The 13,666-nt window shown below is 37.4% G+C and overlaps 1 protein-coding gene across 1 annotated transcript in view; it reads left to right on the top strand.

The window, feature by feature from the left end:
- ankrd27 (ankyrin repeat domain 27 (VPS9 domain)) overlaps nt 1-12,980 on the top strand; it is a 31,403-nt gene extending 18,423 nt beyond the window's left edge. Inside the window, exons 11-20 of the mRNA XM_073831709.1 lie at nt 627-746; nt 3,429-3,473; nt 3,706-3,825; nt 6,204-6,401; nt 8,570-8,689; nt 8,848-9,021; nt 9,230-9,326; nt 9,485-9,551; nt 10,077-10,128; nt 11,880-12,980. Coding sequence (XP_073687810.1) covers nt 627-746; nt 3,429-3,473; nt 3,706-3,825; nt 6,204-6,401; nt 8,570-8,689; nt 8,848-9,021; nt 9,230-9,326; nt 9,485-9,551; nt 10,077-10,128; nt 11,880-12,182 — 1,296 coding nt within the window. The 3' untranslated portion in view covers nt 12,183-12,980. The remainder of the gene's footprint in view (nt 1-626; nt 747-3,428; nt 3,474-3,705; nt 3,826-6,203; nt 6,402-8,569; nt 8,690-8,847; nt 9,022-9,229; nt 9,327-9,484; nt 9,552-10,076; nt 10,129-11,879) is intronic.
- Nucleotides 12,981-13,666: the final 686 nt, after the last annotated feature.

The following is a 13,666-nucleotide window of genomic DNA, read 5'->3' as shown; positions in this document are numbered from 1 at the left end:
CAAAAAAAAAAAAAAAAAAGGTAAAACAGCGTTGTAGGACGATTTTGAAGGTGAAGACAAAAACGAATTCAGAGTTTTTCAACATACCCTAACTGTATTGACCCGGATCACACAGACTACGCATCGCCGAGACGAGACGAGACAAGAAGAGCATTTGAGGTTAAGAAGTATATAAATTGTCAATTTGATTTGAAAATAACCAATCGTTTCACTAGATAAGACCCTTCTTCCTTGTCTGGGATCGTTTAGAGCCCTTTGAAGCTGAATTTTAGAAGTTCAAACTCGGGGGCACCATAGAAGTCCATTATATGGAGAGAAATCCTGAAATGTTTTCCTCAAAAAACAATTTCTTTACGACTGAAGAAAGAAAGACATGAACATTTTGGATGACAAGGGGGTGAGTACATAATCTGTAAAGTTTTGTTCTGGAAGTGAACTACTCCTTTAAAGTAGATGTTTCGCCACTCATTCATGTCTCAACCGCTGAACACATTCTGACAAGTTGCAAAACGTCTTGAGCAACAGAGACTAACGGGTAACTGTACTGGATGCGCCTGTGCTGACCTGAAGGATCTTTACAAAGAAAGCAGACCTTTTGATAGACTATTGTCTCGACTTCTTTTTAGTCTCCGAGTCGCTCTCCTCAGCCGTCGGACTGCAGCAGCAGACATTCATCTATGTCCAGCACGTCTTCATTGAGTGTTGAGGCCACACCGCCGGAGACCGAACGCGTCCGACACAAAGAGGTACAGCAGCAACATCTTGTGGACAGTTCATGGCGTTACACTTGGGCTTTTGAGCTTTTTGGTGTTTAAAGTGTTTTTTCAGACTAGTGGAAAGAAAACACCCAAAAGACACTGTTAAGTCTTTCTTGTATAGCACTTTATCTATTTGTGTCAATAGATTTCAATTATAATACATATTTTAAAGGCCATCTTCTCAAAATGAGTTTTTTTCTCATACACTGAGCCATAAATCTCCACTTCAGTAGCACTTACACACACCAAACTTTACATTTTTACTCTTGTCTATATCCTGAAGGTTTTTACAGAGGGATTTGTTCATATATAATTTGCTTGATTATATAACATTTTATTTTCCAAAAAACTGTTAAAAAATATAATTTTTTGCCTGTTCTAAGTTTTTTTTTTTTTTCTGAATTATTAAGTGACAAAATCCCCTCTGTAAAAACATTTGACTCTAATATGTCAAAAACATTAAACAAGAATTTTAAAAACTGACTTCATCCAGTGTTTAGATTTTTGTACTAGAAATGTATGCAAATGAGCGCATAGTTCATTAAATAATGCTTTATTCGCATATTTGAACCTAACGTTTTAGAAAACTTGTAATACAAAAAATGTTTGAAATTATCAATGTAATCAATTAACTGGGTAAGTAAGGTGATAACTATTAGTTTTTTTTTGTTTGTTTGTTTTTTGTTTGTTTTTGTTTTTTTCCTTTTCACCTGCAGTGTCTCGCCTTAAATAAAAGATCAAAAAAGCCTGTATTCATCCCTAGAATGAAATTAAGCACCAAAAATGACTTCATATGCAAAGTTAATTATGTAAAAATGAAGATCAAAAACATGTTCATTAAGATTTGAGTGTTGTTATAAAAATCTTTCGAAATGTCTTTCAAAAGTTCACACCCTCCAGCTCTTAACATTTCAAATCCTCAAACTTTTTATTGTGGCGAAATACCGGTGAAATGCGGTGAACTTACACTGTTAGTCACAAGTTTGAGATCAGTAAGACTTTTAATGTATTTTAAATAAGTTTCTAATGCTCACCAAGGCTGTGTTTATTTGATCAAAAATACAGAAAAAATGTGTAGTATTGTGAAATATGATTACAATGTAAAATAGTGCATTCTATTTTAATATACATTAAAAATCAAATTTATTTATGTGATCAAAACAGAAATTTTTAGTATCATTACATTTATATCTCTAATATGCTGATTTATTATCAGTGCTGGAAACGGTTGTGTTGCTTAATATGGTTTTGCAACCTGTGATACTTTTTTTAGGATTCTTTAATAAATAAAAAAGTTAAAAAGAACAGCATTTATTTCAAATAGAAATATTTTCTAACAGTATACACTACTGTTTAAAATTTTGGGATATATATATATATATATATATATATAATATTAGGGCCGGGACTCGATTAAAAAAGTAATCTAATTAATTAGAGGCTTTGTAATTAATTAATCGAAATTAATCACATTTTAATCGCATATAAATATTTGACCTGAGAACAGTGAGAAGTAAGTTTTTTATATGGATTTTTTGTATACCATTGAATAATGACTGAATACATAAGCTTAAGCAACAAAATATTGTTTATTTTTGTTCAACCAAATCCAACAGACCAGTGCAATATTGCCATTAAGTGTAGCAATAGGATGCAACCATGCTCTTATCGACGCTTCCATCCATTCGTTTTTTATAACAAAATTTCCCATCCACAGGGCCAACCAAAGCCGTCTCACCAGTATAATCGGTCCGCCGAATCTCATCCAGTGAGAAACATTCTGCGGTGCAAAAATAAGTGTGATTTAAAATGGGTTAAAAAAAAATGTACGCGTTATTTTTGTGTAATTAATTAATCTAAATTAACGCGTTAAAGTCCCGGCCCTTATTTATTTATTTTAAGAAATTATTACTTTTATGCAGCAAGGATGTGTAAAAATAATAAAAGTGATAGCAAAGACTTACGTTGTTAGGAATTATATATTTTGAATAAATGCTGTTCTTTTTACATTTTTATTCATCAAAGAATCCTGAAAAAAAAGTATCACAGGTTCCAAAAAAATATTTGGCAGCACAACGGTTTCCAACATTGGTAATGCTAATAATAAATCAGCATATTATAATGATTTCTGAAGAATCATGTGACACTGAAGACTAAAGTAACAGCTGATGAAAATTAAGCTTTGCATCACAGAAATAAATTATATTTTAGTATACTAAAATAGAAACCATTATTTTATATTGTAATAACCTTTTGCAGTTTGATTGTTTTGTTGAGTTGTTGTTGTTGTTGTTGTTTTTTTTTCAGTATTTTTGATCAAACAAATGCAGTCTTGATGGTTTTCTTTAAAAAGAAACATTACAAGTCTTACTGATCCCAAACTTTTGGTCGGCAATGTATATGCATAAAATTGCTTGTGTAAATAAAGCATACCTGTCATAACTTCCCTCTTCACCAAAATTCACCAAAAAATGACTGAAAAAGCAAGTTGATTGTGTAAAAATGATCTGGATGAGTATTAATAGAAAGAAAATGGTGGATTTTATGGGAATTAGGCTGTTCAAAATATCATATCATTACTTAATTACTGCGTTGAGAACAAAACTACTTTAAATTTTTACTTGTGCAACCCTGCTATTATGTTTTCTCTTGCTTGTGTTTGGTAAACAGGTGGAGAAGTTATTGAGAGCCGTGGCTGATGGAGATGTGCAGATGGTGAGCTGATTTTGGGTCACATAAATCTTTCATTCTTGGATTCAGTCTTGCTTTAATAATAAAAACAACAGTTGAACACAGAATGACATGTGTGTGTGTGTGTGTGTGTGTGTGTGTGTGTGTGTGTGTGTGTGTGTGTGTGTGTGTGTGTGTGTGTGTGTGTGTGTGTGTGTGTGTGTGTGTGCGTGTGCGTGTGCGTGTGCGTGCGTGCGTGCGTGTGTGTGTGTGTTAGGTGCGTTATCTGTTGGATTGGCTGGATGAGGAGCCAGAGGAAGAGGATGTTTCAGTGCCAGTTCAGACAGAGCTGTGCCATCCTCTGTGTCAGTGTCCCCGATGTGAACCTGCACAGAAGGTTTGAACACACTTGTTTACCTGAAGGTTTTTTGTTTGTTAGTTTTGATTTGCTTTATTTTTAAAGCATATGATTTGCTCAGAATGAACATTTAACATTAATATTTTATGCTAATTACTAATTAATAGGGATGTGACAAGATCTCGTGCCATGAGATCTCGCGAGAACATGACGATAGACATTAAAATAACATAAGTACTGGGATAAAAGTTTATAGTTTGGGTATAAACACTTATTGTCTACAGTAGCGATCGAAACGAAAGTATCTTAAACACTTGTACGTATTGTAACGCTTATCCTCTTCCGCCAGGAGGTGGCGACAACTGCACATTTAAAACAGTATTTATCATTGAATCGTTCATTCTGGAGATTGCAATAGTGAAACTGTCTTTGTGAATTTAGACACTGACTCCTTCATTGATTTTTACAAATTTTGTTAAAATGAATATATTTTTTTTTAAACTTAGGCAATGAACATTTTGTCAGAACTGCTAGTAAATTAAGTTTTCTTCAATTCATTAAAAAAATCATGATTCTCAATTTATCCAGAATCATGCAGCTTTAGTTTACATGTTTATTACTGCATATAATTCATTAAAATAGAAGTTTAATTTCGCGAAGTACAAGTTGATATCAAAATGCACCTACTTTTTTGCAGTTTGTGTTTTTCAGTTGAATAAAATACTGTTTTTTCCCTATATATGTCATAATTGAGGATTTATTCAAAAAAGTTTAAAAATCTCGTCTGAACCTAGTCTTGTGTCTCGTCTCGTCTCGTCTCGTGGGATTAGTGTCTTGCCACATCCCTAATAATTATAAATAAAAATTAAACAAAACAATGACCTACAAGTACTTTTTGTCAGTTAAGTAAATATGTTTTCAAAAAGTGGTCAATAATAAAATGTAAAACAAATAAACACAAAAGTAAAGAACAAATGTTATTAATGACACAAGAGTGCTCTAAATAATTTTTTTTTTTTTTTTTTTCGTACTTCGAGAAATTGAATTTGACTTTTCAAAACTTAAGGCTTGGGAACCCTTGAAAATAGCAATATTCCTGAAGAGGTACTTAAAAACTGCTTGAGTTATTGAAAGACAATGTATCTATGAAATAAGTGTTTAATTTTGTCAATAAGCACATATCTTTTCACGCAAAAGTCATGCAATTCAAAAAAAAAAAATCATACCTTTTTTCGCTTATTTCAGTTGATGTCAGAAAACAATCGAGCTAAGCAAGTAGTAGTACTGACAGTGTTGTGTAAACATGAGTGAAGATGCGAAAAGAGATGAACCAAAGTCATTTACGTTGGAACCACTTCATTGATTCAAACTCGTGACTTTGATCATTCATTTTAAGCGATGCACTAGCAGTAAATAAAAAAAACAGATCAAATTAAAAGAGCCATTCGTTTTTGAATTTCAACATCGTTTGTAATGATTTTAAAAAGCACGTAGTAATGGGCGAAACGTAGCTTTTTTCGAAACTCTAAATCAGTTGCGTCTGAAAATTATTCACTATTTTAAAACACTTCAATCGGAACCCATATATTGTGAATATATTGTTTTTTTATTTATTTTTAATTGTATTTTTTTTTTCAGACTGGGACTTTCAATCACGTATCACGAATCATTTAAATCATTTGCGCATCATTTGATTTAGATTGGAATTTCGCAAGTCATTTAAATGTAATTTAGTTCGGAACAGGTTTGTGATTCATTTAGCAAATTGAATTAGTCAAATCAAATTATTTTCGATATGTGATTAGAAGTTCAGAATCCCAAAGTCCCGAATCATTACATTTAGATCGGAGTGGATTTGCAAAATCTTTTGTTTCAGATCATAATTTCAGTGTAATTCGTTTTTCCTATTTTTTTTTTCTTAAACAGTTAAAAACATCAAACCATTAATGCAGTACAGTTATAAAAAAAAAAAAAAAGAAAATGGAAAAAAGTATACACAAATATAAATCCCTTAAGAGAATTAACTGTGGTTTTACTATAGTAAAAGTGTAGTATACTTTAGTAGTAATACTTTGCATATGCTTCACTTTATAATTGCCTTTTTTGTTTTATTAGTATATTTTGTATTTATCTATTTATCTTTTGGAATTTTAAATTCGATAAGTGAGATCTCTGATTGAAAATCCAAAAAGTACTGCTTGAAAAGTCTTTGAAAGTCCTGGATTTTTGTTTTACAGTATCTGTACGAACGCTTAAATTAAGTTCCCAACAAAATTAATGTAATAGAAGACTATTTTAGTTTAGAACATACAGTACATATAGTCAAGTGCTGTTATAATCTACAAAAGTAGGTTAATAATCCAAGATGAGTATGAATTTAGAAACATTTTGTGATAATGGTGAGTCTCTGTGTTCAGAAAACCGCTCATCTGCAGCCGGACGGTGTGGGTGTGAACAGCAGCAGTGCTGACGGCTTCACTCCGCTCCACGTGGCGGCGCTGCACGGACACACAGCTCTGGTGTCTCTCTTCACCCGCCACGGTGCCAACATTAACACCCGCAACAATCAGAGTGCCACGCCGCTTCACCTGGCCTGCCAAAACAGCCACATACAGGTGTGCAAATCCTGACCCAATCACAGATCACCTCTCATCAGACAACATTACTGTAAGGGTAGTTCACCCAAACATGAAAACTGTTATTAATTACTCACCCTCATGTTATTCAAAACACATTTTTTAAGAAATCTGAGAGCTTTCTGACCCTACATAAACAGCAACGCAACTGAAAGGTAGTAAAGACATTAAAATAGTCCATGTGGGTTAGGAAGAAGGGTCTTATCTATCTGTTATTTTCTAAACAAATTGACAATGTATTTACTTTTTAACCTCAAACGCTTGTCTCGTCTCTACGATGTGCATACGTAGTCTGTGTAATTCCTCCATCCGTCCATCAGTCCATCCACTCATCCATTCCTCTATCCATTCGCCCATCCATCCATCCATCTGCCGATCCACCAATCCATTTGCCCATCCATCCCTCCATCTGCCTAGTCACCCATCCATCTGCCCGTCCATCCACCCATTTAGCCATCCATTCACCCATCCATCCATCCCTCCATCTGCCCAGTCACCCATCCATCTCCCCATCCAGCCACCCATTTAGCCATCCATTCACCCATCCATCCATCCCTCCATCTGCCCAGTCACCCATCCATCTCCCCATCCAGCCACCCATTTAGCCATCCATTCACCCATCCATCCATCCCTCCATCTGCCCAGTCACCCATCCATCTCCCCATCCAGCCACCCATTTAGCCATCCATTCACCCATCCATCATCCCTCCATCTGCCCAGTCACCCATCCATCTCCCCATCCAGCCACCCATTTAGCCATCCATTCACCCATCCATCCATCCCTCCATCTGCCCAGTCACCCATCCATCTCCCCATCCAGCCACCCATTTAGCCATCCATTCACCCATCCATCCATCCCTCCATCTGCCCAGTCACCCATCCATCTCCCCATCCAGCCACCCATTTAGCCATCCATTCACCCATCCATCCATCCCTCCATCTGCCCAGTCACCCATCCATCTGCCCGTCCATCCACCCATTTAGCCATCCATTCACCCATCCATCCATCCATCCATCCCTCCATCTGCCCAGTCACCCATCCATCTCCCCATCCAGCCACCCATTTAGCCATCCATTCACCCATCCATCCATCCCTCCATCTGCCCAGTCACCCATCCATCTCCCCATCCAGCCACCCATTTAGCCATCCATTCACCCATCCATCGATCCCTCCATCTGCCCAGTCACCCATCCATCTCCCCATCCAGCCACCCATTTAGCCATCCATTCACCCATCCATCCATCCATCCCTCCATCTGCCCAGTCACCCATCCATCTCCCCATCCAGCCACCCATTTAGCCATCCATTCACCCATCCATCCATCCCTCCATCTGCCCAGTCACCCATCCATCTCCCCATCCAGCCACCCATTTAGCCATCCATCCATCCCTCCATCCATCCCTCCATCTGCCCAGTCACCCATCCATCTCCCTATCCAGCCACCCATTTAGCCATCCATTCACCCATCCATCAATCCATTCCTCCATCCGTCCATCCATCCATTCCTTCATTCGCCCATTCGTCCATCCACCCGCCCATCCATTCATTCATTCCTTCAGTCGTACAGAAATATTTTTTTGAGGAAAACAATTCAGGATTTCTCTCCATATAATGGACTTCTATGGTGCCCCCGAGTTTGAACTTCCAAAATTCAGTTTAAATGCAGCTTCAAAACAATCGGTTATTTTCTAAACAAATTGACAATTTATATATTTATATATTTTTTTTAACCTCAAACGTCCGTCTTGTCTCTGCGATGCACATGCGTAGTCTGTGTATTCCGAGTCAAGACAGTTAAAGTATGTCGAAAAACAAGAAAATGATCATTCGTTTTGCTAGATAAGACCCTTCTACCTCATCTGGGACGCTTAGAGCCATTTGAAGCTGCATTTAAACTGGAAGTATTTTGGAAGTACAAACTCGGGCGCACCATTGAAGTCCACTATTTCCTCAAGAAACAAAATGTCTTATTGACTGAAGAAAGAAATACATGAACTCATGAAGCATTTCATATTGTCATGTGACCACAATAATATCAAGACCACAATATTGATAATATCGTTACATCCCTAGTATATACATACATCTGTTCAAAAGTTCAGGGTCAGTTAAGTGTAAGACTTGTTGGCATGTTTGTTTGTTACAGGTGGTGTCTGCTCTGTTGGAGTGTAATGCCAAACTAAACAAGAAAGATCAGTACGGAAACACACCGCTGATTCTTACTTGTCTGAAGGGAAATCTGGAGATAGCCACCATTTTGCTGGAGGTACTTCATTACGTTATGAAGTACTTTCATGATAAAATGGTTTATGCTTAAATGTGCAGGAATATAATTAGTATTTTTATTATTATTATTATTATTATTATTATTATTATTATTATTATTATTATTATTTACATCATACTGACGCTTCTTGGACACAGAGTGGTGCGCTGGTCAATCTGGTTAATAATCACGGTAACACTGGTCTGCATGAGGCGGTGAGAGGAGGACATGTCCAGCTGGTGGAGCTGCTGCTGCACAGAGGGGCTTTAGTGCACATGCGCAACAAGAGACAGCGGACCGCCCTCGACTGCGCTCAGGAGACCGCCGGAAAGGTGTGAAAAACACTAACAAGACATGTAAAACCAAAAACCTCTATTGTAGATCGTCAGATGCTAAAAAATTTAACAATTTCCACCTATTTTTATTGTTGTTTATATTGTTTTATTGGTAACGTTGACCCCTATGCATGGAAAGCCCTATTTTTTATTTATTCTATGTTTCATAAAATATGAATCTGATCAATTTTTTTATGCTTTCCAGAACACAGAGCTTCAGAGACTCCTGCAGAAAGCATTTGCTGATGCTCCGGACATTCATCCGGTCAATCCACACTCCAGAGAAACAGAAGGCACTGTTTGTAAGAATCAGAGAAAGATATTTGTACACTTTTATTTAATCACCAGAAATGCTGTAGTGGGCTGTGATATATAACATAGAGCAAGTATTATATGACATGCATCGCATTATAAGTTTAATTCATGTAATTAAAGTGAACTCGTTTTTTTTCCCCACCAGCACATTCAAAAAAACATGATGAGAATCCCAAAAGTGGCAGGAAAGATTCAGACAACAACAAACAGAGGTATTTTTACTGTCAATAAAATGTCTTGTTTATTAACATAGTATTGAGTAAAAAAATAAGTTAAAAAAATAATTAAATAAACATTTATTTAATCAAAAATGCATCAATATTGTGCAATAATATTATGATTTAAAACAATAGTATTGTATATGAATATATAAAATGTAATTTATTGCTGTGACCAAAGCTGAATTATCAGCATCATTACTCCAGTCTTCAGTGTCACATGATCTTTCAGAAATCATTCAAATATGCTGATTTGCTGCTTAAGAAACATTTCTGATTATTATCAATGTTGAAAACAGTTGTGCTTCATTCAAAAAGTTCTAAAGAACAGCATTTATTCGAAATCTTAATATTGCAAAATAATTTTAATGTAGCCTTGCTAAATAATAGTATTAATTACAGAATTATAGTTATTAATATAAATGTTTTTCTCCATTGCGATCATTTACTTTCTGAATAGATTGACATTTCCTCAATATTATTTCAAGCTGTTTATGAGAAGCTTTTTGCTTTTAACAGGAACCAGAAGAGGACCAACAGAGCAGCAACCACCATAGGAGTATTAGACCAGGTACTACCCTGATATATTCTCCAGATCCATCCATCTATCCATCCATCCATCCATCTGCCTATACATCCATTCCTCCATCTGTTCATTCACCCATTCAAACATTCCTCCATCTATCCATCAATTCCTCCATCTGTCCATCCATCCATCTGTTCATCCACCCATTAAAACATTCCTCCATCCATCCACCCATCCATCAATTCATCCATCCATCCATTCACCTATCCATCTGCCATCCACCAATCCGCCCAGTCACCATCCATCTCGCCATTCACCTGCCCATCCATCCATTCCTTCATTCGCCCATTCATCCATCCACCCGTCCTTCCATCCATTTATCCATCCGCCCTTTCAGCCATCCATGTGCCCCTTCATCTATTCTTCCATCCATACATCCCTTCTTTGCCCATTCCTTCATTTGCTCATTTACCCATCCATTCCTCCATCTCCTCATCCATTCCTCTATCCACCCATCCATCCATTTATCCATCCATTCCTCAATCCGTACATCCATGTATTCCTCCATCCATACATCCCTTCTTCACCAATTCCTTCATTTGTCCATTTATCCATCTATTCCTCCATCCATACATCCCTACTTTGCTCATTCTTTCATTTGCCCATTTACCCATCCATTCCTCCATCCACTCATGCAGCCATCCATTCCTCCATCCATTCACCCATCCATTCACCCATCCATCCGTCCATTTCTCCATCCGCCCATCCATCCATTCCTCCATCCGCCCATCCATCCATTCCTCCATCCGTACATCCATCTATTCCTCCATCCATACATCCCTTCTTCGCCCATTCCTTCATTTGCCCATTAAACCACCCATTCAGCCATTCCTTCGTTCCCCTACTCGTCCACCCATACTCATATCCATCCATTCCTCCATCCTCCCATTCATACATCTATCTGCCCATCCATTTATTTATTCACCCATTCATCCATCTATATATCCACCCATCCATCCATTGCTCCATTCGTCCGTCCATCCATCCATTCCTCCATCCACCCATTTAGCCATCAATCCACCAATCCATCCATTCCTCCATCTGCCCATCCATCTATTCCTCCATCCGCCCATTCATACATCCATCCAGCCATCCATCCATTCCTCCATCCACCCACTCCTCATTCAGCCATCCATCCACCCATCCATCTATTCCTTCATTCGCCTATTTGTCCATCCATCCACCTATCCATCCATTCCTTCATCCGCCCATTCATACATCTATCTGCCCATCCATTTATTTATTCACCCATTCATCCATCTATATATCCACCCATCCATCCAGTCATCCATCCACCCACCCATCATCCATTCTTCCATCCATCCATTCCTTCATTTTCCTATTTGTCCATCCATCCACCTATCCATCCATTCCTTCATCCGCCCATTCATACATCTATCTGCCCATCCATTTATTTATTCACCCATTCATCCATCTATATATCCGCCCATCCATCCAGTCATCCATCCACCCATCATCCATTCTTCCATCCATCCATTCCTTCATTTGCCTATTTGTCCATCCATCCATCTTCTCATCTACCTATCTATCTGCTGATCTACCTATCTATCTGCCCATCCATCCATTCTCCCAGCATTAATCACTTAAGTAGAAAGGTTTTGTTGATCTTAAATTGTGTTTTAGAAATTGTATTAAATGCTCTTTCTTCTGAAGTGTCTGCTATACTATACTAAAAGTCCTGCTAACTTGACTCCTGATTGACCTGTTCATCTCAGGCGGCAGACGGTCAGAGTGACAGACGCAAACTGACGAGAGGAGAGACGGTGCACAGCAGCGGGCCGTTCTGCCAACCGCAGTCGCCACGTGCTCACAGCAGGAGCCTGACCCGCTGCCACACCATCAGCCAGGACCTGACCCAGCACTCGCTGCAGGACGCCTGCGACCCCGAACCCTCGCATGAGCCGCAGCAGCCCAACGGAGACTCAGCACTGGGGGCCGACGTGGAGGAGGAAGACGCACAGTCCAGAGGAAGTGATGTGGAGACCACTGTCACAGAAATGGACAACGTTGTGTTGTGATACTCAGATGTTCATCGCTGTGGTCCTCAAACAACTTGTGCTGCCGGTATAATAGACTAAATATAAATCCATCATGTTCCTCCACCTCATCCTGGTATATACTGTATTTGAGTGTTGAAGTATCTAAACATTATTGACCTGAATATGCAAGAACTGTCATTGTTTTTCAAGGTTAACATTTTCTCATGCCTGTGGTTTGAGATGAAAAAGCAGTTTTAGAGGTTTTAAGGGTCTGTATGTGGAAATCTGAAATCGCTCCACAGCAAAATGAGGAAGTTGCTTTTATTATTCCACTTAAAAATTGTGCTCTTAAAACATAAAACGTATTCAAATATAAAAAGTTAGCATGCGTCAACACTGGTGGGTGAAAGGACAAAACAGCAGTGAAACGAGTGAATATTTGGGATGTGTGAAAAGACTTAGGAAACTTTCTTAATTTATAGCATGTAGGTTAAAGGGAGATGTTTACAGTAACCTGTACAGAAAGAATGTGGATTTGATTTTTTTTTTTTTTTCCCAGCACTTTTTATTTTTAGAATGTCACATTATAAAGGGATAATTAAGGATACAATTATGTAGCAAGGTTTTAGTTTTCCTCACATTGTTCCTCAGAACTTCTTACATTTACTGAACATCTCTGTGTGTAGGCAACTAATCATTGTAACTTTTTTTCACAAGAGTAGGTATTTTTTCATCCTTTTAATGTATTTCATTAGTGGAATACATTCTTTTGTATGGTATAAATCTCCTCTATAAACTGTCCCTCAAAAAAATAAATGACATTTTTAATAGCGACAATTTATTTTCTTTCTTCTTTTTTTTTTTTTTTTGTTTTTTTTGGACACTTATGGCGAAAAGGTTGTGTTGGTTAAAAAGTCTAGAATTAGGAATAAATGTGTTGATTTGTAGGGTCAGCAGTGGGCAGTATTACGGACCACAGCTCTGTTTAAATCGTGCACTTTATTCCCTTGCAAGGTTTCTGTGTTTAGTTTGAAACTTGATTGCAGTTTAACAAAATCACATGGCGGGTGTAAATGCGTTTTCTGTTGCAGGAGTGTGTGTTAGCAGGGTTAGAATTAATGCTGGACAGGAAGTCATTAAATATCTTTACACAAATTGACCATGAAATAAAAACAGAGCTTGGTTTGTGATGTGATTTGTCTTTGAATGTAACGGTTCTTTGTGGCAATCTGGAAAACTAGAGAGCAATTATTTTTGTATGATTCCATTTCAGTTTTGGTGTAACAATGCAGTAAATGTGCCTTATTTAATTTGTGCCAAATGTAATAAAAACCATATAACAAGTAATAAAGAAACTATACTGTATGCTGTGCAGTTTATACTGTACATAATAGTATTTTTCTCGTTATTCGTTCATTTTAAGCAGAAAATGTGCACACTGCACACAGTATATACTTACCGCAGAAATAGTATGCTGTGCCGCTGAATACATTCTACAGCAGACAGGCCTTTAAAGGAATTAC

The sequence above is a fragment of the Garra rufa genome, chromosome 25, assembly GCF_049309525.1.
Source record: "Garra rufa chromosome 25, GarRuf1.0, whole genome shotgun sequence".
Lineage (NCBI taxonomy): Eukaryota > Metazoa > Chordata > Actinopteri > Cypriniformes > Cyprinidae > Garra > Garra rufa.
Note: the sequence above shows the minus strand (reverse complement) of the source record. Positions and strands in the feature narration are given on the sequence as shown.